Genomic DNA, 27677 nt, shown 5'->3' with positions numbered 1-27677 from the left:
AAACAATCCATTGTCTGTGGCTGTGTTTGTGCGTATGGGAAATATGCTGCGCATAACAATAGAAAACAAGGAGAAACGCGCAGTCACATGCTCAAACAATCAACAACGTCGCTCTAGAGGTGCGTTGTGGACTGCGAAGTGGACTTCACAGGGTTTTCCGCCATCTTAAGTTAGAGTCTAATCCGAAGGGAGCGAACATGTTCAGTTCGAAGGGCACGGCCTAGGGAATAAGGGAACATCGATACATCACTTCACAGGAAGTGGAGAGCGATGATCACACACCCAACTGTCATTTCGCGCACCACGTCATCACCAGTCAGAACGGTCATAACTAACGATGGAGGAGTTTACGTATGTGTGTAAGTAATACATTTCGCCATACAAATGACAGTATTTTTAACGGTTATTGTTGTGAATATTACATACCCAGTCAACAATTTGATCTCACAATGATGTCACTATGAGCTCACAATATTCTCATGGTGCGGTCATAATGTGAGTGTCACAGTGAACTAAAAGTGTAACCACACAGAGCTCTCACTGTGTGCTCATACTTTGTTCACAACATGAGGTCACTGCACAATCACAGTGCACTCATACTGTGGTCGAAATATGAGGTCACATCACACTCACTGTGTGCTCATACTGTGGTCACTGTGAGGTCACTGCGCACTCACTGTGTGCTCATACTGTGGTCACTGTGTGCTCATACTGTGGTCACTGTGTGCTCATACTGTGGTCACTGTGTGCTCATACTGTGAGATCACCATATAACACCACTATGCAATAATTTTGTTAGTTCACTGTTATCTAAAATGATTCAGTTAACTCAAACTTTTACACCCACATTCTTTATTTCCATCAATAAAAACAATCCAACAAAAAGTCAGCTTTTTCCTTTATTTGGTTTCCTTTTCAGCCTGGTGTTGGCGTTGGCCAAAAAAATTTCTACTTGGCGAATACATTCCGCGTCTGGTGTTGTTCTGGTGGTTACTTTTAGCTTCTTCACCTCTATTTCACTTTGTTTGTGAAAATACCTGACACATTCTAAAAACACAAAGAGCAAGGTGTTAACATTACAATTTCTATAGCAGCATCCAGATGCACAAACCAAAACTTAAACACTTACTTTTCAAACATGTCAGGAGCACAGGTGGCAACACCTTCTTCCCATCTTTCCCCGTTCTGTTGTACAGACAGAGAACATTGTCTGACGCTATGCTTTTTAAAGCCTGTCTCACCATCTCACCTATATTGGAGCTGCCGTGAGTATGGATGAGATAGTGTACCTGACAAAAACATACATAATATTGTCATGATTAAAATATACCAGGCTTCAACATTTCTTTTACATGGTATCTGCTGCAAAAAAAAAAAAAAAAAAAAAAAAACTGTGGCTTTGTTGTAAAAATAAACGCTAAATTTATATAGTAGTACTAACATAAAGCTCTCGATAATTTTTGTCTTCTTCAAGCCTCTGACAGAAGGCTTCAAACGTTTCAAAGCTGGAGCACTGTTGTTGTTTAAAAAGTTCCTCATGGGCATCTTCTTCTGCCCGCTTCATGAGAACAGACTTAACTTTTGCCAAGTCATTCATGATGACAGCTTGTCTCTGTTCCAGCATTTGAATTTGTTGGAGTATCTTAGTATTCAGATCTGAAAAATTGTAAAGTTAGATTGTTATATAGCAAAGGATGTTTTATGTCTGTATAAATAAATAATGTCTAATTGATATATCACATACCAAACAATTTCTCCATGGTGACTTTGCATTTTGTTTCCTTTGGTTCCTTCCCTGTTATCAAAATTACATACATAAGGTCAGTGAAATTGCATTTATCTAAATCAGTTATATTGTTTCTATATTTATTTTTCTATATCAATTAAACCGTTTTTTCCCTGATCGTTTTATCCACAATGCACATGTAGGTGGTTCACTTTAATTGTGGGGACATTTGGTACAATGTAAAAAAAAACACACACACACACACACACACACACATACACACACACACACACACACACACATACACACACATACACAATAAATTATAACTCACCTGAAGAAGCAGAGCTTTTGGGATGATCATCCTCATGCATTGCCACATTTCCCTGAAGAGTATCTGTGAGAGTCATGACACAAAATTCTCTTATAAGGTACCTTGTGATGTGTTTGCATGTGTTAAAGGGAATATCTATTGTCTCACCTAAGAATACTGGGTTGGGCTGGCTTGAGTTTAAATAACTGTCATCAGGGCTTTCATTGTTATCATCCAGACAGTCACCTGAACAATGTGAATTAGAATGATCAAATTAGCTTAACCAGATTCAATTTAAGAGAAAAAGTGTTTCATACTCACCAGATGTTTTGACACTCAGAGCTTTCTGAATAAGTGGACTCTTGACTACTTTCAAGAAAAGACATAAGACATTAAAAATCTGCAAATAAAATTATAAAGCTGATTCTGCTAAGTTCCTTAGATAAGTTAAAACACAAGCTTACCATGGTATCTGGGAGTTTTGGCCAGCTGAACATTCTTTGTCTTCAGACCAACTCGCTTCATTGCATTTCTTGACTTCTTTAAATGCACATCATCTGTTTATCACATTGAAATTAGTATGATCACCTAATCTTTTGCCATAACAAACCTTGTATACACAATGAATTAACAATGTATTCACACCTGGTATCCTGGTTTGCACTGTAATTTCTTTATAAGTCATGTGATGTTGTTGAAGATCATGAAATTCTGAGAGGAAGATATAGAAGTAAGTGGTTTAATGTACATCAATACATGAATGCATGGGTTTTCTAACCGGGGTCAGGGGACCCACAACAGGCCTCCAGAGGGTTGTAAGGGTCTTCATAAAATTCATAAAAAACATAAATATTAATATATTCAAACATTGTTACAGTCACATTTTTAAGTTATTGATAGAGACATTTAAGTGTTTATATTTGTTTTTTATCTGTAGTATGGGATTTGTATTTCTTTGTAAAACAGATTTCTTTGTAAAGCTTCTCTAAAACTAATAAATTTGAACTAAAAATGTTTATCTTCAGGTTTACATGTCCAACATTACTCCTTAGCTAAAGGTTCATCATATATGGTGGGTTTTGGCAATATAAAGTGTAAAAACCTCTGCATAGTAACACATTATACACACCATTAATACATGAATTTATCTTTTGTATATGTGTGTATATGTTTAAATCACCTGAGACATCAGAGCTTGTGGGCTTGGGATCATCATCTTTTTTCCCACTTCTCTGAAGAGTATCTTTAAAGATAGATCATGCAGAAGAAAAATATTTTTTATTAAATAAAAGTTTAGTTAAAAAGTTAAAACACTGTCACACTGAACTTTCTGAATGAGCTGAATATTGACTAATGTTCAAAAGAAGAAAAAAACAAACTAATAAAAAAATTGATTGAAAAAACATAAAAGTGCTTTAGCAAGTTCAAAGTTCTACATCAAAGTTAAAACAGGCTAACCATGGTATATAGGAGGTTTGGGCAGTGGGACATTTCTTGACTTCAGACCAGATTGCTTCACTTAATTTCCTGACTGCTTCAAGTTCATATCATCTGTTTAGTATATACAAATAAAGAATGATCACAGAGTTATGGCTAAATTGTTTTCTGCATACCAATCATTTCAATATATACAGACCTTCACATGAAGATGTCTCTGAATTGATGTCACTTTCATCACAGAGCTTATTTTTCCTTTTTCTCTTCTCAGGTAATTCCACAACTGCAGGGTCTGTCATTGAATAAGTAATTGAGTCCTCTGCTGCTGAGATCCCCGTTGTGTAATCTGAGATGTATTGATTTGCTTGATCATAGTCTCCTGTAAGTGGTAAATTTATGTATACTATGTGTATAATGGAAATTCAGTCAACTATTTATTCATCATAGAATACATAAATATATTATGATTAGCACATTTATAAGACCACCTATCATAATATTGATAAAAAAATCTTCCAGAAATGTTAAATACTTATGTAAAACTAAAATTGTGATTGTCTTATATTAGGCACAACAACTTGAATTTGTGTTCTTATACCCACATTTCAGCATCACATTCATTTTCAATTCAAATGCACCATTATTGCAATTTCTTACCAATTGATGGTCCAACGATCTTCACAATGTCATAAACCTTCCAGTTAGGGTTTGGTGGAGAATTGTTTTTAATGTTTGAGAGTGATGATGTCCATCGACACTTCAATGTTCCATTGTCATCAAAAATCCAACTGATTGGTACAACAGATGTCTGTCCATCACCGAATAAACAAATTCGATACTGAAAGACGCACGCACACGCACACGCACACACACACACACACACACACACATTATTCATAGTCTTTGGATCAAAATCAGGATAACATGCAATAAAAAAGGCAAAAACCCTGCCTTACTGACTTACTTGACTAATCAAACTGAATGCATGAGCGGTATAAGCGCTACCGCATTGTATTCATCTTTATCAATCAATGACAAAGGTATCATGATTGCTTTATGTCTCAGTTGAGTGGTGTCAGTATGTAACATTTTAGTGTGATTCCGAAATCCTTTGAATATGCCAATTATTCTGGAGTCACATGGCTTAGTGTACAAAGGTTCCATTCTGCAAAAAACCTCACAAAAAATCTGATTTTCTTGAACTCCATGTATAAGGCAGTAGCTATCATTGGTCATTCTGTAACATTCTTTTGTCTTTGGCGTACCAGAGTTAACATTTGATTTCTTAGAACTTGATATTGCTTGCCTCTCTGCCAATCTGTTAGCTACTTGAATCAGTGGATCACTTGAACCGCGGATAAACCTCTTGATTTGACCCATATTGTTCTCAAACTTGTACGCTGAACAATAGTGTAATGATCTGTTGTAATGTGCAACATCAGTGAGATGTAGCAAGCAATGCACATTATATGAGATGAAACTCGTGCTATACAGGCTGATACCTTTTTCAACAAAATATGTTAACAGCTCATCTGCATAATCACGATGCTCCATTAGGTTTTCACTGTACAAGATGCGCATTCCAATACTAAGTGAAAGGAAGTGAATATACTTCTCCTTATCGAGAACATATTTCAAAATCACTGGTCCAGTATAAAGCAAAAATGTTCGGAATTCAGTTGCTTTCCAGTGCTTCAGTTCATCTAACCCCCTGGGTTTCCTATTGAATTCAGGAGGTATGTGATGTCGGACAGCTTGATGAAAATAAGTAATGGTGCTAAGATGTCCAGCTGATAATCTATGGGCCAAAGGTCCTTCTTTCCACAGCATCAACATTCGCTTAGTCACTCCTAGATCTACACAATGCATGGGATCTATTGGGAACTGCCTGATCATATCAATGTCCAGATTCAAAAGAATGCTATCTGTTTTGTGATGTTCAGGATTTGTCTTCTGTCTAAATGACTCATTGGTTCTGAGATTTCCTTTATACAAAAAAAGCATTTTGCTCTCATGAACTCCCTTTACATCACAAAAGTCACAGCCATAGCGGCCATTAAACTGAACTATTCCTTTGATGAGGGCTCGTGCTGGTGCATCACATATGATGTTTTTGAGGACAATTCTCTTCCCTTTAAAGCCTGTTTCCATCAGTTCTTGCAGCTCCTCCATAAAATCCCTCAAAAACTCCAAATCATTTGGTTTCTTTGCTCCAGAAAACAGAGCAACAACAAAAGGACTGTTTTTCACTTCATCAATGTTGATGACAGCACACTGAAGTGGCCACATTGTGAGGTTTTTGGACTTGAAAATGGGTAGGCCATCAATATTCAAAGAAATCTCAAAGTGGTCGTATTTTGAAGTGTCTTGCTCAGACAGAGCATGCGTAAGACCTTCCTTTAATCCAAAATATGTGTATTTGCCACCTATCAAAAACAAGATTTTACAGTTCAGTGAAATTTCTGAATAATATTGCCAAATGAGTGCATGGACATTTTCAAAGTTAAAATGTACCTGATTTTTCAGTTATTCTCAAACTGCCAGAAGGAGGTGTTTTTAATAGTGTTCGTCCGTCTGCTGGAACATCAATGTCATGTTCCTTCAAAATCTTAAGCAAATGAGTGAGAGAGGTCATGGAGATGTTGAATTTCATTGCCCACTCAGACAGCTTTTTCTCCAGAGACAAAGCTAGCTCTGAGTTACTTTCACTGGTAACATCCATGGAATCATTTAGTCTATCAATTTCATACCATAGCACTTGATCTTGCATATTAATTATGGTATTCTGTTGTGATTCGGAATCATACTGTTCTTGCAAGTCTTCATTTAGATGCTGCTCCACAACATTCAGCATATTTCCTGAGTCGTCTGATGAGTAGTCTGATTCAAGTTCTCTGGAGGAGTGTTCACTATCAGAAGTGTTTTCATTTTTTTTCTGAAGAGCCAAAATGATCTTTTTTGATTTTCTACGAGCTTTTTGTTGCTGTCTTTTCAATGCCTTAATTTTTGTTTCCAAATCCTAACAGGCCAAAAAGAACTTCTGTATTAGTAAAACATTATATGAAACACATAAACCTTTTACAATTTTTTTTTGTTTGAGAGGACAACCTTAGCCACTCTCACTGATTACTGTATTTGATAATTGTTTAAGAAGTCTTCTTTGGACAATTGTTGTGTATCCTAAAGAAAGTGTGTATCCTAAAGTACTTTAAACTACACTTTTGTAGATCTACACTTTACATTCTTAACCTGTTAAGCTGCAACCCCACTTTTGAAAAATCCCCAGAAATGACATACCCAAACTGAAACAGATACAGTTCATGAACCCTTTGCACTAAAAGCACAAGTATGATCTCATTTGAAAGCTGACACCTGGTAGTTTATTGTAAATGTAGAATTAATTATTGTCATAATGATTTTTTTTTTTTTAAATAGCTTCAAAGTTTTGTAAAGTTATTAGAATTTTTTTTTTATGAAACATATTAATGAAAATAAAATTGAAGTTGGCACTGGAGCAATCTAGAAATGCACTACAGCTAAAGCCACATGTCTAAACATTTTATATTTAAAATATGAAGATAATAAGTCTAAAACTCTGTATTTAGTTAAATGTTTTTCAAGATCATGTCATGACTTTATTTTGATTAGGCTACTCTAAAAATGCTACTGATGTTTAGTCGTCTTCTAAGCATCCATTCAGACTTTTGTCTCTATTGTTTTGTGGTGCAAACGAGCCCCATTCAGTCTCAGTCTCCCCCTGCACACATTCACACCTCTCCAGCCTGGTTATGGCTCGAAATATGCATTTCTTTTGTCTGCATTATAGTTACTAACGACTGGCTATTCACAGCCTATTCATAGGGTTTCAATCCCTAATTTCTTTTATCAAAGTTCTCACTTCACATTTGAAGTGCACTAAATAGTGGTCAAATGCACTAAAACATATCAGTAAGCATTCTTATTTAGAACAAAATTCATAAAAGAATAACCCCTGGTGGCAGGTGCACCTGGGCTAGCTAGCATGTTAGCTTAGCACACCATCAATACACGACCATTTATGAGATTAAAACCATGTTTGTGCTCCAAACTTACTTCATAATGCAATCGAGTGTTTTAAATAATCTTCTGTGATATAATTTGGCTTCAGATAAAAAAAAAATCAGACAGAAAACATTATTTATAGTTTTATGCACGATGATAAAGTCTATATCGATTAGCATTACATTATAAATATAATCTATTATTATAAAAATACCTGGCATGGCTTGAAGAACACAGGCAAATCAAATATCATAGCAAACATGTTTATTGTCTTCAAAACATGCATATTACAGCGGGATCTCTGTAGCTTTGTGTGTAGCAGTGACGTCCTGGAATGTCACATGATTATGGCTCTTCTTCATGTCCCATATATGGATTATTTTTTGTGCATATAGCGCCCTCAGGCTATTGGTATGAATTGAAAACACTGCACATCTCAGTAAGAAGCGATCATAATGATTACATCGACGCATTTGGGTATAAATTCAATAAATATTATTCCTGTCTTTAGAAATATGACGTGAATCTATGAGAATATAGTAGTAGTGTTGCATCTGATGTCTGGGTAAATTTGCTTGTTATGTTAATAAGAGGATGAATGTCAGTCACTTTGAGCTTTGATGGGAAGTGACGTTGGCTTTTAACATAAAACAGCTACAGTTCCGCAGATAGAAGTTGTTGTTAAAAAACTAGTCATATAGCGTGGTGAAATAAGGCTTTTTATCTTTAATATGAGTGTCTAAGAGTAGGCGTACTTCATCTTTTTATCCAAAGAGCAATGATAGTTTACGCTATTCCACCAGTGCAGCATTCTTGCTTACTGATGTTTTACAGCGCTTGTTAATTATTGAAATATAAGTATAAATAAAAACAAATAATATATTGAAATATAAAGTTAGTAATGTTGTAATGATCTGACATAACAGGCCTAACAATTCACAAATACTGATATGCAAACTAGCTGCAGCTAGCAATTTTGGTGTGATTACTGAAGGTAAAATGGCTGGTGCACATGTAGCATGTGTGAGCAGTACTCTGCTAAAAAAAAAAAAAGACCAGACCACATTGCACATCCAAAAGTATGTAAATAGGCCACTCACCATTTCTGCAGTGTAACAATACCATGCATGTGTCACGGTGTGACAAATGAGGGCGGAACTAAAGTTCGCCGCAATTGTGTCCCCTCCGGTACAATAATAAGGAAACACTACCCCCCCGTGTAAGTGTATATCTGTTGCCCTGCCAACCGGGATGAGGAAATTGACACCAGGTGTGAGCAATTAATTTGGAGCTATGACAAAGCCATGTGGGCATTGAGAAGGATATAAAAAGCCAGTGAAGAGAGACTGTTGTGTGGTTCTCTCCCGTGAGAAGTCGTTCTATTTGAGTGTTGCAGGGAAGAATTGTGGTGTGCAAAGGGAAGTGCTGCTGGAGGGGACTCGAGGAGTGTGGAAGAGTTGTGAAAACACACCGTTTGCCTGGAAGGGAGAGAGATAAGTAATCGACCATCGTATCTCGTACCTGCATGTTTCAACACTGAATTTGAGGTGGATTGGAGTGCTTTGATTGTGCTATCTAAACGTCACTGAGTGAATTATACTGATTCATGTTCGATCTCTTACCCTCTTCCCCCGTGTTGGAACGGTGATGTGAATCCTGTCTATGTCTGTGGAGGAAAACCCCGAAACCTCTTTTTCCCAGCATTGAAGCTCGTTGCTTGTGGCATGGAGACCCCTGGGTGAGTGCTGGCCTTATCTGCACTTATTTGAAGTGGATTGCAGTGCCTAAATTGACGTTTCCCTCCCTCACGTTGCATGTTTGGAGTGAAATTGCCGTGTGTGTGTGGAAGATTTATTTTCTCTTGTCGTGCACTCTCCTCGTGCCATGCTGGTCTACTGTCAGTAACTGGAGCTTCATAATGTCGATTGGTTCCATCTGTTGAGGACTAGAAGGAACAGCATCTGTAAGTCAAACTAACCTCCCTGTTTTGAAGTAGTGGTTCTGACTGTCTTGGAATAAGCTCCGCTCAGCCTGTTGACTTGGAGTCTGCTGCAGCCCTAAGCTCACCTGTACGGTGTGAAGTTATCTGCCCCCTGCAACACACGTGAGAATTGTATACTGCTGTTGAAGTGGATTCTGTTTGTCTTTGTAGAAGTTCCACTCAGCCTGTTGATTTTGAGTCTGCTGCAGCACTAAGCCCACCTGCACGGTGTGAAGTTACCTGCTCCCTGCAACACACGTGAGAATTGTTTACTGCTGTTGAAGTTGATTCTGACTGTCTTGGAAGAAGCTCCGCTCAGCCTGTTGACTTGGAGTCTGCTGCAGCCCTGAGCTCACCTGTACGGTGTGAAGTTATCTGCTCCCTGCAACGCACGTGAGAGCTGTATACTGCTGTCGAAGTTGATTCTGTCTGTTCTAGAGAAGCTCCGCTCAGCCTGCGACTTTGAGTCTGCTATAGCCCCCGGCCCATCTGTATGGTGTGAAGTTATCTGTTCACGGCAACACACGTGAGAACTGTATACTGCTGTTGAAGTTGATTCTGTCTGTTCTAGAGAAGCTCCACTCAGCCTGCGACTTGAATCTGCTATAGCCCCAGGCCCATCTGCATGGTGTGAAGTTATCTGTCCCCTGCAACACATGTAAGAACTGTATACTGTGGTGAAGTGGATTTTGTCTGTCTTAGAGCAGCGCTGCTCAGCTGCGACTTTGAGTCTGCTACATCCCCAAGTCCATCTGCATGGTGTGAAGTTAGCTGTCCCCCGCAACACACGTGAGTTGTATATTGCTGTTGAAGTTGATTCTGTCTGTCCAGGAGAAGCTCCGCTCGGCCTGCGCCTTTGAGTCTGCTATAGCCCCCGGCCCATCTGCATGGGGTGAAGTCACCTGTCCCCGGCAACACACGTGAGGCCTATATACTGCTTTGAAGCTGACTCTGTCTGTCCTAACTGTCTGTCCTAGAGAAGCGCCGTTCAGCCTGTTGACTCGAGTTTGCTGCAGCCCCAGAGTCCCAACTGTCTACTCACCTGTGGAAACTCACCTGTCCGTCGTTGGTCCCTGTGAACTCTGCATCGGTGTGAGAAGAGGAAGAGCCCTGACCATCTACTCCCGGGTGGAACCTCACCTGCCTACCGCATCCCATTGTGAACCTTACAGCGGCGTGGGAAGAGGAAGGGCCCCGACCGTCTACTCACCTGTGGAAACTCACCTGCCTACCGCATCCCATTGTGAACCCTACAGCGGCGTGGGAAGAGGAAGGGCCCCGACCGTCTACTCACCTGTGGAAACTCACCTGTCTGTCGTCGGTCCCCGTGGATCCTGCATCAGTGTGGGAAGAGGAACAGCCCCGACTGTCTACTCACCTGTGGAAACTCACCTGTCTGTCGTCGGCCCCTGTGGACCCTGCATCAGTGTGGGAAGAGGAACAGCCCCGACTGTCTACTCACCTGTGGAAACTCACCTGTCCGTCGTAGGTCCCTGCGGACCCTGCATCAGTGTGGGAAGAGGGACAGCCCCGACCGCATACTCATCTGTGGAAATCCATCGATCCATCACAGGCCATTGCGAACCTTGTACCGGCGTGGGAGTGGGCCCCGGAGACTGCTGCATTGCCTCGATTCCGGGGAAGAAGAGGAAAGGAAGATTTTAGTTTAGGTTATTCAAATTACTTTTAACTTTAATAAAGAGAACTGTTATTCCCTTTTATTCTGTTTCCGTCTCGTCTCTGACACGTTCCTCAGGGTGGTCCTGGTTCAGGGGTGGGCGCAGTCCGGCTTGGCCCATCCCGACCTGTGACACATGCACAACTTTTTCTTCTTCTTTACATGTTTTATGGTGGTTGGAAGACCAGCTTAGATGGTGCATTACCACCGCCAACTGGACCGGAGTGTGAAGCATTCACAATGAGCTCACGCTTTACACACATGCTGAGGATCACAGTATGAGGATCAGATGAACTCACGTTGAGCTCACGCTTTACACACATGCTGAGGATCACAGTATGAGGATCAGATGAACTCACGTTGAGCTCACGCTTTACACACATGCTGAGGATCACAGTATGAGGATCAGATGAACTCACGTTGAGCTCACGCTTTACACACATGCTGAGGATCACAGTATGAGGATCAGATGAACTCACGTTGAGCTCACGCTTTACACACATGCTGAGGATCACAGTATGAGGATCAGATGAACTCACGTTGAGCTCACGCTTTACACACATGCTGAGGATCACAGTATGAGGATCAGATGAACTCACGTTGAGCTCACGCTTTACACACATGCTGAGGATCACAGTATGAGGATCAGATGAACTCACGTTGAGCTCACGCTTTACACACATGCTGAGGATCACAGTATGAGGATCAGATGAACTCACGTTGAGCTCACGCTTTACACACATGCTGAGGATCACAGTATGAGGATCAGATGAACTCACGTTGAGCTCACGCTTTACACACATGCTGAGGATCACAGTATGAGGATCAGATGAACTCACCTTGAGCTCACGCTTTACACACATGCTGAGGATCACAGTATGAGGATCAGATGAACTCACGTTGAGCTCACGCTTTACACACATGCTGAGGATCACAGTATGAGGATCAGATGAACTCACGTTGAGCTCACGCTTTACACACATGCTGAGGATCACAGTATGAGGATCAGATGAACTCACGTTGAGCTCACGCTTTACACACATGCTGAGGATCACAGTATGAGGATCAGATGAACTCACGTTGAGCTCACGCTTTACACACATGCTGAGGATCACAGTATGAGGATCAGATGAACTCACCTTGAGCTCACGCTTTACACACATGCTGAGGATCACAGTATGAGGATCAGATGAACTCACGTTGAGCTCACGCTTTACACACATGCTGAGGATCACAGTATGAGGATCAGATGAACTCACGTTGAGCTCACGCTTTACACACATGCTGAGGATCACAGTATGAGGATCAGATGAACTCACATTGAGCTCACGCTTTACACACATGCTGAGGATCACAGTATGAGGATCAGATGAACTCACGTTGAGCTCACGCTTTACACACATGCTGAGGATCACAGTATGAGGATCAGATGAACTCACGTTGAGCTCACGCTTTACAAACATGCTGAGGATCACAGTATGAGGATCAGATGAACTCACGTTGAGCTCACGCTTTACACACATGCTGAGGATCACAGTATGAGGATCAGATGAACTCACATTGAGCTCACGCTTTACACACATGCTGAGGATCACAGTATGAGGATCAGATGAACTCACGTTGAGCTCACGCTTTACAAACATGCTGAGGATCACAGTATGAGGATCAGATGAACTCACGTTGAGCTCACGCTTTACACACATGCTGAGGATCACAGTATGAGGATCAGATGAACTCACGTTGAGCTCACGCTTTACACACATGCTGAGGATCACAGTATGAGGATCAGATGAACTCACGTTGAGCTCACGCTTTACACACATGCTGAGGATCACAGTATGAGGATCAGATGAACTCACGTTGAGCTCACGCTTTACACACATGCTGAGGATCACAGTATGAGGATCAGATGAACTCACGTTGAGCTCACGCTTTACACACATGCTGAGGATCACAGTATGAGGATCAGATGAACTCACGTTGAGCTCACGCTTTACACACATGCTGAGGATCACAGTATGAGGATCAGATGAACTCACGTTGAGCTCACGCTTTACACACATGCTGAGGATCACAGTATGAGGATCAGATGAACTCACGTTGAGCTCACGCTTTACACACATGCTGAGGATCACAGTATGAGGATCAGATGAACTCACGTTGAGCTCACGCTTTACACACATGCTGAGGATCACAGTATGAGGATCAGATGAACTCACGTTGAGCTCACGCTTTACACACATGCTGAGGATCACAGTATGAGGATCAGATGAACTCACGTTGAGCTCACGCTTTACACACATGCTGAGGATCACAGTATGAGGATCAGATGAACTCACATTGAGCTCACGCTTTACACACATGCTGAGGATCACAGTATGAGGATCAGATGAACTCACATTGAGCTCACGCTTTACACACATGCTGAGGATCACAGTATGAGGATCAGATGAACTCACGTTGAGCTCACGCTTTACACACATGCTGAGGATCACAGTATGAGGATCAGATGAACTCACGTTGAGCTCACGCTTTACAAACATGCTGAGGATCACAGTATGAGGATTGTGTGATGTCACTGTGATCATCGCATGATCTCACGTGTTGACTGGGTATACTATTTTTGATGATTATAATTTACCTCAGTGAATGCAGCCAGCTTAGCTAGTTTGTGAAGTAAAGTGATTTTATTTTAGGTAGTTGTAAAATAGTGCAATATAATTGTAAATATATAATATAATAATAAAAATTAAAATATGAATGTAGTCCTATATTTATGTTATATCATAATCTGCGCGACTCCGTCGTTGACTTTCTTTGATGACATTTGCAGGGCATTTCAAATGAGTGGTTATTGTCAGTGAAGTCCACTTCAACTCATATACTGTGCTCAGGGAGCAGAGGAGCAGTGAACACTGCATATGGACCCTGTCGAATGGAACACACATTAGATGTGTAAAAACAAGTGGAAAGCGCGAGCGCGCCGCTGTCTCCTTTCCACAAGCGCTTGTTCTCCTGTGGCGTCTGTCGTTGCTATGCAATCGTGAACTGCGCTCTCCATGATGACAAGAGCTGTGTCTGAAATCGCTCCCTATCCACTATATAGTGCACTATTTAGGGTGTCGGCCATTTTGTAGAGGTGTCCGAATTCTGAGTGAACGACATCATTCCCTCCATTCTTCACTACTTTTACCCAATCCTCTCTGAATTCGAGTGTACATACGATGTACACTTGCTGAGACACTATTTCCCACAATCCAAAACAATAAGGCGATAGAGCGCGAATGAAAAATAAACAAAAATGTCACCATGGCAACGGTGCACGAGAGTTAGAAAACAATCATTTATAAGACCAGACGCCTGGTTATTTATTTATATATACCGTTATATCTATATTTGAATAAACAAATGTGTTGTGTAGTGTTTTGTTCTCTTTTATTTTCACATATAAATGTAAAAAGTAAATAAATATGACAAGCAAGTGTTTTTATTATCTTTTTTTTAATCAAATAACGCAATAAACGTGAAAAATACATACAATCGTTACATACAATTCATACAGCCAAAAAAAGGAAATATTAAAGATGGGTAGGTAATGTTTATGACAAATTGTCCGAGCTCTTTGGCGCGTGATAATTATGTCAGCATCCAAATTCTTTGCTGATGTAGTGCACTCAACTGCCATTCACTATACGGGATTAGTGAACGAGTGAACGGGTGAGCGGTTTCAGACACAGCTAAGGAAGTATCAGCAAAAGATTAATAGATTTCTAGCCCTTGCATTAGCTTTACTACTAGATATATTTATGGAGATGGAAAATAATAAGGCACCCTGTACAGCTATGATCAGCTGTTGGGCCGAGCATTCAATGTTGTTACGCTGCAAGCTGATGGTTCGTTGCTGCCGCGCTCTATCACTCGCACACCATGAAGAACAAATTGTTTTTTAATGTTTCAATTTTGTGATTAAAATGACATAATTTGGAAGCGGATAATTTTTTCACAAACAGCTCATTATGACTCAATGTTAGAATGCTGCACCTACACTCGATAGTGTGAATAAGATCAGCGCAACGCAGACCACTGCATTGACAGCGTGAAACATATGATCTGTCTACGGCCAGGGCTCAGCAGAAGACAGAAAATGCCGGTCCAGCACTGATTGAGGAATTAAATTCGAAAATAAATGACAGTTTGACATCTTTTTTCTCGCATTCTCGCATTTTTCTCGCATCTCGCATCTATCCACTACCTGCTAACGTTAGTGCACTGCACCCGAGCAAGCACACTTTGCAGTTCCTCCGGAAATGCATTTTTCTAGTTATTATTGTATTTTGTTTAATGTGTTTATATTTTGTGTGCTGCAGGGTTTCTGTGTCTGGAATGAAACTGCAAATAAAGTGATTTTGTTTTCGGTAGTAAAAGTTGTTATAATATTTTGTATTTTTGCCATATTTTGTTTTTATTTTGCTCTTACTGCATAATCATAATTTGATCAATTTACAGTATGACATAATCTTAGTATTATATCACTGCATTTCTGGCTGTTCACATTCTCCTTTCTATAGCACTTGTGGCTTTTTTTTATGGTTTTATATTGTGGAGTTTGGTTTGGTTTGCTGATTGCTGATGCGGTTGCATGTGCATTAACTGTAAATGATGTTTAATGCATATCTGTTTGGTGTTTCTGAAGTTAATTCAGGCTATAAAAGAACGTGAGCAGCTCATGAACACCTTCATCTCCTGATGAGCAGCGTCTTCAGTCTTCAGTCTGATTCCCGGTAAGATCATATTATTGTGTCGTTGTGTTTCAGCCTTTATTCAAACGTTAGCACATGTTGTTCAGCTTGTTGACTCTCTAGTGTGCTTGATTATGTGTAGAAGAAATTAAAGAAATTAAGATGGAATTGTTTAAAGCAGGTTTGGAAGTTTTCTTTAAGGTCCTGTCGGAACCAGTTTCCATTTCAGGTTCTTGATATTCATTTGATGATGATGTGATCAGCTCATAAACTTCATCTTCTGTTTCCCAGGTGAAAAGGAAATGTATTTAAATTGTGCTTTTTTGGATGTACTTTATATATTTAATTTATACTGTACTAAGTGCGTATTAAACATATTATTTTGAAACAACAGTATATTAAGTGTATTTCAAGATATGCTTAAGATCAATTTTAAATTATCTGCAATATATTTTAATATATTAAATCGTATTAAAATGGAACCACTTCAAGAACATTTTAATAGCATTTCAGCTCATTAGAAATATATTAGCATTACACTAATAGTTTATTATAAAGCTGTTTTAATCAGTATTCAAAATGATATATTAAAAGTGCAAAAGTAATTAAATATAAATTTGAAGACATACACTTTGAAATCAAGAAAACTTTAATATAGTATATTGTTGTGTACATTGCAAAATAAATACCTAGAGTACATTAAAAAAGTACAGCAGCAGATATAATCTCTTGAACAAAATACATTATAATAAAGATCAGTGAAATGCTATGGCAGAGCTATATTATACACTTTTGTAGAACATTTCTGTTATACCTGTATTTCTGAAAAGAACATCACTAAATAAATAATCCATCCATCTGAGTTTGATCATCATTCTGAATATGATCTGGATGAAGTCTTTGACATAAACATGATTTTCTCAGCTTTTTGCTCAATGTTGTTTTTTTATATTTTTTTTATTAAACTTTCCCACTTTCAAGTGTTGTTAAAACAAAGGAATGCATGTTTTCTTTTTCTTTTTTTAAAGCAGAGTGTCGATTCTTTCTTTTGATATATTACATGTTCTGATATTCATACAACAAAATATTCTGTGGCCGTGAAGCTTTAGTGAAAATGAGCAAAAACACTTGTGGGGAAAGAGTTATAAACGCTGAGTGAACTTTAACACTGAAAGCATCAGATATAAAGCGTTCTCAGATTACTTCAGTTGTCGTAGTTGAGCCAAACCGTTTGTGAAAGTTAGACTGTTTTTTTTACTCAAACCACCATTGTTAGTTAATTGTGTCTTTAAGGTATTTACAGTTGCACACGTTGGATCAAATAGTTTGTCTGTAATCTCAGGCATTTCCTACATTAGATCCACAAGCTTTAAGATGTGTGTTTTTACAGTGTGTGCAGTGAATGAAGAGCTCTTTAAACACGGCAGTGGAAACTTGTGAAACATCTGTCAGTCTGTGTGTTGCTCCACAAACTTCTGCTTTGACCTGCAGACGAAACACACAATCCTGTCAGTAACGTAAGTTCTTCAAGATTTATTCCTAGTTTAATACACCATTGTACACTTGCAGCTGTGCTGGACTGAATATTCAGAACAACAGCATTCTTGCTTCTGTGATATTGTTCAAATGGAGGATTTCCAAACTTTAATCTTACATTTCTAACATTACACACATCTCCTCTAAAGAACATGTAAAGCAAACTGAGGAAACTTTATTTCAACAATCACACAGAAAACAAGTTATGTCATATATTTTTGCCTAATGTTTTTAATAAAGTAGTAAATAGTAAATGAATGCATGTTTTTAAACTAATGACTGGTTTGTTATTTAGTGTTGCCTGTCAAGATTTCATGAAACAATGGCAGAACAAAACGGCAGCAGCAACAGATCAAGTGAAGATTATTATATCAACGGATCAAGTGAAGATTATTATATCAACGCCAGCAGCAACAGATCAAGTGGAGTAGATTATGAAGATGAATGGAGCCGTCAGATGAGGGAATTTCTCAGTAAACTTCGGTCTGCAGAACCATTAATTATCAGTATAATTGCAGCCATAGAGATTCCAATCATGATCTTAACTCTGTTTGCGTTGTGTGCTCTTATCAAATCTCATCGCTCCACTCCAGTGTTTGTTATTCATTTGATTCTTTCAGATCTCATTCAGATCATTTGTAAATTAACACACACAATCACAAGGTCAGGGGATGCGTATAAGGCATATTGGTATAGTTTGATTGTGGGTGTGTATTTTATGGCATGTGTTGCTTTTGAACGATATCTTCTGGTTTCTCATCCTATCTGGTACAGATCTCATCATTCACTAAAAGTCTGCTGTGTCGTTTCTGTGATCATCTGGTTTGTTCCTCTGATCTTTGCAGACTTTGCAGACTTTAACCCTGTTCAGCTGTTTAGACGTCTGTCTCGATCGATTGCCTGTTTAATCCCCTACCCGATAATCATTCTGTGTTTTATTGGCACTTGTCGCGGTCTTTCACGCGCAATATCACTTACTTCTCTAAAGCGCAAGAAAATTTTGGGCAGTTTGTTCCTGGTGCTTCTGACTTACACTTTTCTCATTCTCCCCTACATAATCTGGACTTTTACTGAAGATCATGTTTACAGATACAGCCATGCATTGTTTTATATATTTTGGCATTTGTCTAGTTATCTCCTGTATCTAAACCCACTGGCTGACTGTGTATTGTACATGTTCTTGAGGCCTGATGTTGGAGGGTTAATGAAGTCTGTTCACTGCTGTTGTAGAACTGACACACATCAGAGTTCGACACACAGCCGGGACGAACACTCTCGAGACAGTAGCGCAGCGTTTGCCTGCTGTGTTTCAATGCAAAAGCCTGCGTCTCATTCACAGACCGCCTGCAGTTCAGTTTAAACATCTGCACTCAATAAATGAAGTCAATGTTATTCTTTTCACTGCACACACCCTTCCTTTCTGTGACATTTAGGTTTATTAGAGAGAACTCTTGACTCATAAAACTCAAAACTCAATTGCTCTGTTTGCGCTCCATTAAACACATACGGTAAACAGAGTTTTATTTATAAGATGTATCGATGTGCCGTTGATGCTTCTGCTGACGTTCTGTATCAGCAGGACTTTATCATACGATGGAGAGGAGGGTTGTATAAAGCACGGTTTATTCTCATTAATTCCCCCGATAGACTGACAGATCAACAACATCAAGTAGTTTAATGTCATAGTCTTGCTTGTGTTCCTAATGCATGTACATTATACTCTTTTACCAAATAACTACTACTCACGCTATTATTCACAGCACTTGAATATTGTTAGTTTAACTTCTATTGTTCTCCTCATTTGTAAATCGCTCTGGATTAAAGCGTCTGCTAAATGATTCAATGTAAATGTATTAAAAAGATGGTTCACTCAAAAATTAAAACTGACATAATGTACATATGCCCCCATGTCGACCAAAAGCTGGATAACTTTCTTTCTTCTGTGGAACATAAACATATTTAGAGATTTCTTTGTCCATACATTAGAAGTCAGTGGACAGTTTCGGGTGAACTATCCCTAAAAAGACTTGATTTAAAGTGCACAGAATATATTAGAAGAGTACTAAGTTTTTATACACATATTAACCAGAGCTTGCATGGAAATCAGAAGAGAGTTATTTGTAATATTGTTGTGTCTTTATAGAAGTATTTCATATCGAGTCAGAGACTGTCCTGTATTCTCTCTCTTCTATCATTAATATAATTAAAGAGCTCTCAGTTCTCCTTTATGTGTTTCTGTCTGTGATTTTTTGACAAATAACAGCTGAGTTGAACTGTAAGTGGAGAAGGTCAAAGCCAGAAACCAGAAACCAACTACACAACTAAGGGTCTTTTGCACCAAGAGGAATTCCCACCTTAGAGGAGAGAGAGAGAGAGAGAGACAGCTGTTTTGTTGTTGTTGTTGTTGTTGTTGTTGTTTTATACAGGGGCCAGATGCCACTGATGAGTCCTGCTGACTCAAACATTCACATGAGTCTCTGTACATGAGCATGGTCAAGTGAAAAATCAAACACCTTGGAAATGACAGGTATGTACTATGTTTCAGGAATGGCACAAAGGTGTGTGACTGGTTAAGTCTCTGTCAGATCAGTGTGTTAAATAATGTGCTTTTTTGTCCTTTGTTGTGTATCTTTGGATTATGTTGTGTTGTAAATAAATCCAAACAATCAAACAGCCATTCTTTTTTAAATCTCCTCATTCTTTGTGCAAGGTTGCTCAGAATGATAGGGCCTGATAGTTCCTAATAGGGCCATTAGGGGAGGGTCTTTGTCCTTCTCAGGTGTGAAAAACCATTAATATTCATGATGTGTTTACGCCTCCTCGCATAAAGCTTGAAGATTGAATAGTTCAATATAAAATATTTAGATATTATAAACTAACTGATGAAGTAAAACAATAACAGATTGAAAAATAATTCAACACTTTATTTAAAGTTGAATTGCACCTATGAGTTGTATTTAATATCAATCAGTTTGGGGCAGTTCATCTAAAAGTTGAGCGTGTTTCGTTTACTATATTTAGCTATCAATATAGTTTAACAAATAATAATTTACCAAAGAAAAGAAAAATCAAACAAGAAGTACTTCTCATTTCTGAAGTAGATAATTTGTTATATAAAGCCCTTTTTATAGATTTTCCAGAATAACTACATGTATAAATAACTATATCATTAAATATACCGTTACCGTGAAATAAAATTAGTCATACAGTGAAACAGAATTTTGGTCATACCGCCCACCCCTACTATAGAGTTACTTCTAATGTTTTGTGAAGTTACAAAGCAGAACATTGAGCAAAAGCCTCATCTGTGTACCGTTTACATATGCGTCAGCGCCGGCCTTTTACAGTTTTACATCATCAAATTGCGATCAGTTCGTGAGATCGGTGAAATTTATTGACTACTGATCGAACCATAGAATGTGATTATCGGCCAATACTGATCTGCGGACAATCAATCAGAGCATCACTAGTAAATATTATTAGTGACTGAACTGATTGTATTGGTGCAGTACAGTAATAATATGACTATTGTAATTTTCACTGGATCAGTTCATGTGTTCATCTGGAGCCCTGATGCTTTTTCTCTTGCTTTCTGCCATGAAACTGTTGGTCACTTGTGTTTCTTATTTGTCTGAACTGATTTTAGACCTGATGGAGGTGAAGGTGGAGTGTGAAGAACTGAATGAAGTGGAGGAGGATCATCAGTATCAGAGACCTCAGAACAGGAGAGAAATCACTGAGTCGCTCACAGACCGAATGCCATTTTTCCTAGAAAAGAACAAAAGCCAAATAAACCACCATTCCTCTGCCCTCAGTGTGGGAAGTGTTTCACACTCAAAGTGAACCTTAAAAGCCACATCGAAATCCCCAGCGGAGAGTGTGATTTCAGATGCCCACAGTGCGGCAGGAGCTTCTTCAAAAACGCAGATCTGAAGGCCGTTCACGTGCGAAGAGCTTCACGCAGGTCAAAATCCTCAAAACCAAGTCAGTGTTATATGGATTTATATTTGTTTAAAAAAAAAATGAATCAACTGAACGTAACTTTTTCAGAAACTATCAAAAATATGCCATTACAAAAGAAGAAAAACACAATGAAAATGAAAAAAATTAATATTGGAAAGCTCTCGCGGTGATTTGTATGCAATACGTCGTGCTTTGTATTACTAAACTAGAGGTATTTCACATTTCATGGAAAGACAGTTCGATTGCATACAGAGAGGCCTTAAAAGCTGCTAGATCTGCTTATTTTTCAACCCTATTAGAAGAAAATAAACAAAACCCTAGGTATTTATTTGAAATTGTGGCTAAACTAACGAAAAATAAATCTTCAACTCCAGATGTTTCCAAGCAGCACAGCAGTAATGACTTTATGAACTTCTTACGTAAATCTACAACATGTATGTTAGACCCTATACCGACTAAGCTACTGAAAGAGATGCTTCCAGAGGTCACAGATCCTCTTCTTAATATCATTAATTCATCTTTGTCACTAGGATATGTACCCAAAACTTTTAAGCTGGCTATGATTAAACCGCTTGTTAAAAAAACTTGATCCTACAGAATTAGTCAATTACAGGCCGATCTCGAATCTACCTTTTCTGTCAAAGATACTAGAAAAGGCAATATCTTCACAACTGTGTTCCTTTTTAGAAAGAAATGATATCTGTGAGGATTTCCAGTCAGGATTTAGACCGTACCATAGTACCGAGACAGCTCTCATTAGAGTCACAAATGATTTGATTCTATCATCCGATTGTGGTTATATCTCGCTATTAGTGTTACTCGATCTTAGTGCTGCATTTGACACTATCGACCACAACATTCTTTTAAATAGACTCGAAAATTATGTTGGCATTAGTGGAATTAAATTAGCATGGTTTAAATAATACTTATCTGACCGTTATCAGTTTGTAGCAGTAAATGAAGAGATGTTTCATCGATCACAAGTTCAGTATGGCGTACCACAAGGCTCAGTACTAGGACCGCTGCTGTTCACTCTGTACATGCTAACCTTAGGAGATATCATTAGGAAGCATGGCATTAGCTTTCACTGTTATGCTGATGATACTCAGCTCTATATTTCTTCACGCCCCGACGAAACTTACTAATTCACAAAATTAACGGAATGCATAGCTGATATAAAAAATTGGATGACTAGCAATTTCCTACTACTAAATTCTGAAAAAACAGAGATTCTAATTATTGGACAAAAAACGTCCTCATGTAATAACCTAGAATACCGTCTAACACTTGATGGCTGCTCTGTCAAGTCTTCGTCGTCGGTTAGGAACCTGGGTGTGCTCTTTGATACCAATCTTTCATTTGAAAGTCACGTGTCTAGTATCTGTAAAACCGCATTCTTCCATCTTAAAAATATATATAAATTACGCCATATGCTCTCATTGACAAATGCGGAACAGTTAGTTCATGCGTTCATGACCTCAAGGCTAGATTATTGTAATGCTCTACTGGGTGGTTGTCCTGCACGCTTAATAAACAAACTACAGCTGGTCCAAAACGCAGCATCGAGTTCTTACCAGAACCAGGAAGTATGACCATATTAGCCCGGTTCCCTCAAAACTGCATTGGCTCCCTATTAAACATTGTATAAATTTTAAAATATTGCTGATTACTTACAAAGCACTAAATGGTTTAGCTCCGCAGTACTTGAGCGAGCTCTTAACGCATTATAGTCCTTCACGTCTATTGCGATCTCAAAATTTCGGCCAGTTGATAATACCTAGAATATCAAAATCGACTGCTGGCGGTAGATCCTTTTCCTATTTAGCACCAAAACTTTGGAACAGTCTTCCTAACATTGTCCGGGAAGCAGACACACTCTGTCAGTTCAAAGCAAGATTAAAAACACATCTCTTTGACCAAGCATACACATAATACATTATAGACTTATATAATTCAATGTTAGGCTGCATAGATTAGGTCAGCTGGAACTGGGAACACTTCCCATAAATCCTGATGTACTCGTTACATCATAAGAAGAATGGCATCTACGCTAATTTTAGTGTCTTTGTTTATCCCGAGGTTTTCCCGCAGCCTGCCGGATCCAGGCCGTATCCAGATCTGACGAAGGACCTTCGCCTGGACCTGATGACAACGCAGTGCTGAAGTGCCAACTAGTCTCTCCCTATGGAGGATCCCTTTACCACTCTACAGATAAAGCGTTGCCGGAAAATTCGTTTCGCGTACCTACCCCGAAGTGACAAAATAAAATAAAAGTCTGTATCAAAAACTATAAGGAAACCACAGTACTTTGTTTAGGCTTGGTCTGTAGGGAATTCCAAACCTGCGCACATATATTCAAACGCACATAACTATAGAACCCATGTTTAATGCTCATGTGACCGCCATCAGCGTTTCTCACAGGTTCACGTTTAAAGTCTGTGTAGAGAGAATGGTGTCGTCTTAGCGGCCCCTAATTTAATAACAAATGATCGTTGCGACGGAAGCGAATCAATCAAAACTAACTTTAGCTGGAAAATAAATGAAGCTCTAGCATAAGTTCTGCCGGGAAGACTCAATTGTTACGTCACTTATTACCTTCTCATCTATCCAATCATATTCCTATACTTGTGGTATAAAAGTTCGGTACTTACACACGTCTGAGTTCGCAGATGCTGATGCTTCAAATCACCTCCATCCTCCCCACCACCACCAAGATGGATCTTTTCCTCCATCCTCCCCAACACCACCAGGATGGTCCCTTCCTATACCTCGCAGGGGGTCGGCTGCGCCCCTGCCTTCGTCTTCAGGCAGGATATGCAGATCCGGACCCTCGGATTGCAAGCTACGGACGGGGCCTACGCCAAAGAACTTGATTGCTTGTTGGGCTGTTAATAAATGTTAATTGTTACAGTATTTATTCTCCCGAGTCTTTCTGGTAGAACTTTAGCAAAGAACCGAAATAAAGCCAAAACAATCGCTTTTACCCTAAATTATACGTTTGTCTCTGTAAAGCTGCTTTGAAACAATCTACATTGTTAAAAGCGCTATATAAATGAGGATGACTTGACTAAATATGTAAATGATATTTGACCTTCGATCATCTCAGTCTGTAAAGATGAGCTCTCAGGAGAGACACAGTTGTCCACTTGTCCTTCAAGGCAGCTTGAAGTAAGTTTGTGTTACTGAAGAAACCAATAACATCGATGAAAGTTTTATTCATGTACAGTGTGCAACAGTTCGTTGCGGGTTATTATTGTCATTCACAAGTTTGCAATGCACTGATGTCATGATGTTATGTAGTTTGATTGTTTGCTCTTTTGCACAGTTATTATATTCAAGGTTGTGTCAATGTAGTACAGATATCAAACTGGTCTTTATTCTACAGCAAGGCAGAAATCTTGGTGCAGACGCTGCATCTGCAGCTGTACATGACATCCTTGAAATTCTTAAGCAGTCGCTGGGGAAAACCAGCACAAGGCCGGGTCAGCAGTCCGTTCAGCAGTCGGGGCAGTGTCAAACAGTGGACCAAGAGATGGCCAGGTTTCAGTTCTACAGTCATGACAATGACAAACAGCAACATTGTATTTAACATGTATTTACAACACATTTGAGCACTTATAATTAGAGCAGTGGTAGTAGTCAGGGGCAATTTTGAGGTTCATTGTGTTCCCAATAAACACATTGTCAGGTTTGCACACACGAAGCAGACAAGATGGTAGGTTTGATATTTTAATAGCAGAATGGATAGGACACAGCGTGAAAGGTGAGTAAACAGGAAGTAGATAATCAGATGAAGCTTAACTGAATGATAACCAAGTCTATCTCTCTCTTGCAGATGAAGATGAAGTTTCTCTGAAGACGGAATGAAGACAGGCTGAAGAAGATTCTGGATCAACGGTGAGTATGCATGTAGGTAATGTAGAGGGTCTGTGTATCATGAATCGACGAGACCAGACGATGACTGAAGGGTGAGTGCTGAATATAAAGGGGTGAGATGACGAGGTACAGGTGATGATGATAATTACTCAGGGGAGAGTGAGTGCAGGTGCACCAAAGAGGATCCTGGGGAATGTAGTGCAGAAAAGACAGATGGTGAAGGTGGTGAATGACACACACATTCATGTAATAAACATAATGCTAATACTAATTTTTATTGAAGGTCTTTCCCTGGATTTTTTAAGCGTGGTTCAAAGAGACGGCTACCCAGCTGTAGTAGACCAGCAAAGCTCAACAAACTATGGAATCCCTTTGTGTTTTCAGTGTTTCTTTTAAACAAAAGTTCAGACACGGCCCCTTCACCAGCTGATGAGGTGCAGCTTTTGCAAGCTGGCTTGGGGAATCTTCCTATGCCTGATGACTTGACACATTCAGAGGCGATGTATATTTACACACCATTCCTTTATTAAACAGCTATGCCTTCCTTAGGTATCAACAACTAAAAACCTTTGTAAGCATTATTTTCTGATCTTGAGTTAAATGTGGATTTTAGGTCTCTAGCTTGTTCAGTGATGCGTACCCAAAAGTGAACTCAGCATCTGGAGCCTGGCTTCTCTACAAAGCAACTGGTATGACCTGTAAACTAACATTATCACACAGTGCAGATAGTTTCGTGAATGTCATGTCATTTGTTTTTGTACATTTTAATAGATTGGCACTGACAGTATTTTTTTCTGTTTTAAACATAATGAAAAGATAATTTGCAGAGTTAAGATTGTATGACAATATTACTTTTTTTTTTTTTGTTTGTTCTATTGTTAGTTTATTTTAATCTGTTCTTTTTTGTAAAGTACTTTTGTAAACACTCCTAGAAGGCACTACATTAACAAAGTTGCACTTACAATTACATCATATACAGTTTTAATGGAATTGGATGGCATTTTAATTTAATCATTTTGATTTATTCAGGTGGACAGCGTAGAAGACGCTTAAATCTAGTTCCTCCAGAGTCTGAAGGCTACTGTGGGAGCACAATTAGAAGTGCAACTGGAGGGGGGAAAACAATGTTGTACATTGATCCATTACAAGATGAGTTTGACCTGTCACCTCTACCATCTGATGCCCAGGAGTTCTCTCAAACGCCTAACGCAGAATGTAAGAAATGCTCCACATCTATGCCACTACAGATTCTTGCTCTGCACGTACAGGAATGCAACACTGCTGAATATGAGATGCTTTCTGACTCAGAACCAGAGGTAAGATAAATTGTTTTAATAAACCTCATGAGTATTCATGTGTTATGTTAAATGTATGTTAAATGTTTTGCCTATTTCTAGCTGACTAATCTACCTCCTGATTCACCTGATTTACCTCCTGTTACTGAAGAAAAGGTATTTACCTTGTTGCTTGGGCTGACATTATTCTGACTTGTGTCCTGTTTGTCTGCAAAGTTTGTCGAGTTTATGCGCGTGATAACCTATGCGCGTGAACTCGACAATCGACTACTGTGGACTTCGACCGAAAACAGGAAGAAAATACAGGTATGTGCGCTGGCTGAAATAACATCATTTTTATTCATATCTTTCACATCTACTGCAGTCAGATTCACCGCGTTCACTCTGAAGGAATCACTCACAATGGCTGGGCACTTGTAATTAGAGGTCTGCAAGCCCGTCGGGACCCGACGGGGCCCGACACGCTAAGTCCATTCGGGCCGGGCTCGGGCCTTTTTTTTTTTTTACAGATCGGGCTCGGGTCGGACTCGGGCTTATTTAGCTTCTCTCCTTTCATTGTGCCCATAATATACGTGCAGAGCACACGTCACATAATGTGTATGAAATATTGTTATATTTATTATATTATAAATATTATACATCGCCTAAGCAACACAAACGCAATACGCATACGCACGCGTCACTCACGTGCATTAACAGGTGACAGTTGACCATGCAGAGGATCAGGGAGAAGTTGGATTTTTTAATTTTTTTTATTTAACATTAGCCAGTTGGCGAAGAGTTCTTCATTTTTGAACATTGTTTTGAACACTGTTCTTCAGTTACTTAAAAGCAAAGAAAGGTAGGCCGTTTATTTAGGCTACTTATTTTTGCCGTTGGATCCCGTAGCGCTGTATTCTCTACTGCATGCTTATGCTTCTCTCTAATGGACAGTCTGTTCAATATTTGTGGGCATGATTGGTGATGTTTCAGGCCAATAATGAAAGTTTACCTTTTAGTAGCGTGTGACGTGCGTGTGTTTGCGTGTAGCAGAGACAGCGCGCATCAGAGAGAGTGCGCATCAAAGAGCGCGCGTCAGAGAGAGTTTAAAGT

The 27677-nt window shown here is 39.2% G+C and overlaps 1 protein-coding gene across 1 annotated transcript; it reads right to left on the bottom strand.

Moving 5' to 3' along the window:
• Positions 1-572: 572 nt before the first annotated feature.
• LOC307167880 (uncharacterized protein) lies at positions 573-11123 on the bottom strand (the record flags this gene model as incomplete). Its single annotated transcript, XM_079887186.1, has 13 exons — positions 573-599; positions 995-1047; positions 1130-1289; positions 1442-1656; positions 1745-1795; positions 2061-2123; positions 2208-2285; positions 2504-2596; positions 2685-2750; positions 9720-9745; positions 9855-10006; positions 10555-10642; positions 10975-11123. 13 exons carry the CDS (start codon positions 11121-11123, stop codon positions 573-575), a joined length of 1221 nt encoding a protein of 406 aa, XP_079743312.1.
• Positions 11124-27677: the final 16554 nt, after the last annotated feature.

The sequence above is a fragment of the Squalius cephalus genome, assembly GCF_949319135.1.
Source record: "Squalius cephalus genome assembly, chromosome: 11".
Classification (NCBI taxonomy): domain Eukaryota; kingdom Metazoa; phylum Chordata; class Actinopteri; order Cypriniformes; family Leuciscidae; genus Squalius; species Squalius cephalus.
The sequence above is the reverse complement of the archived record's forward strand: the minus strand, read 5'-3'. Positions and strand labels throughout refer to the sequence as shown.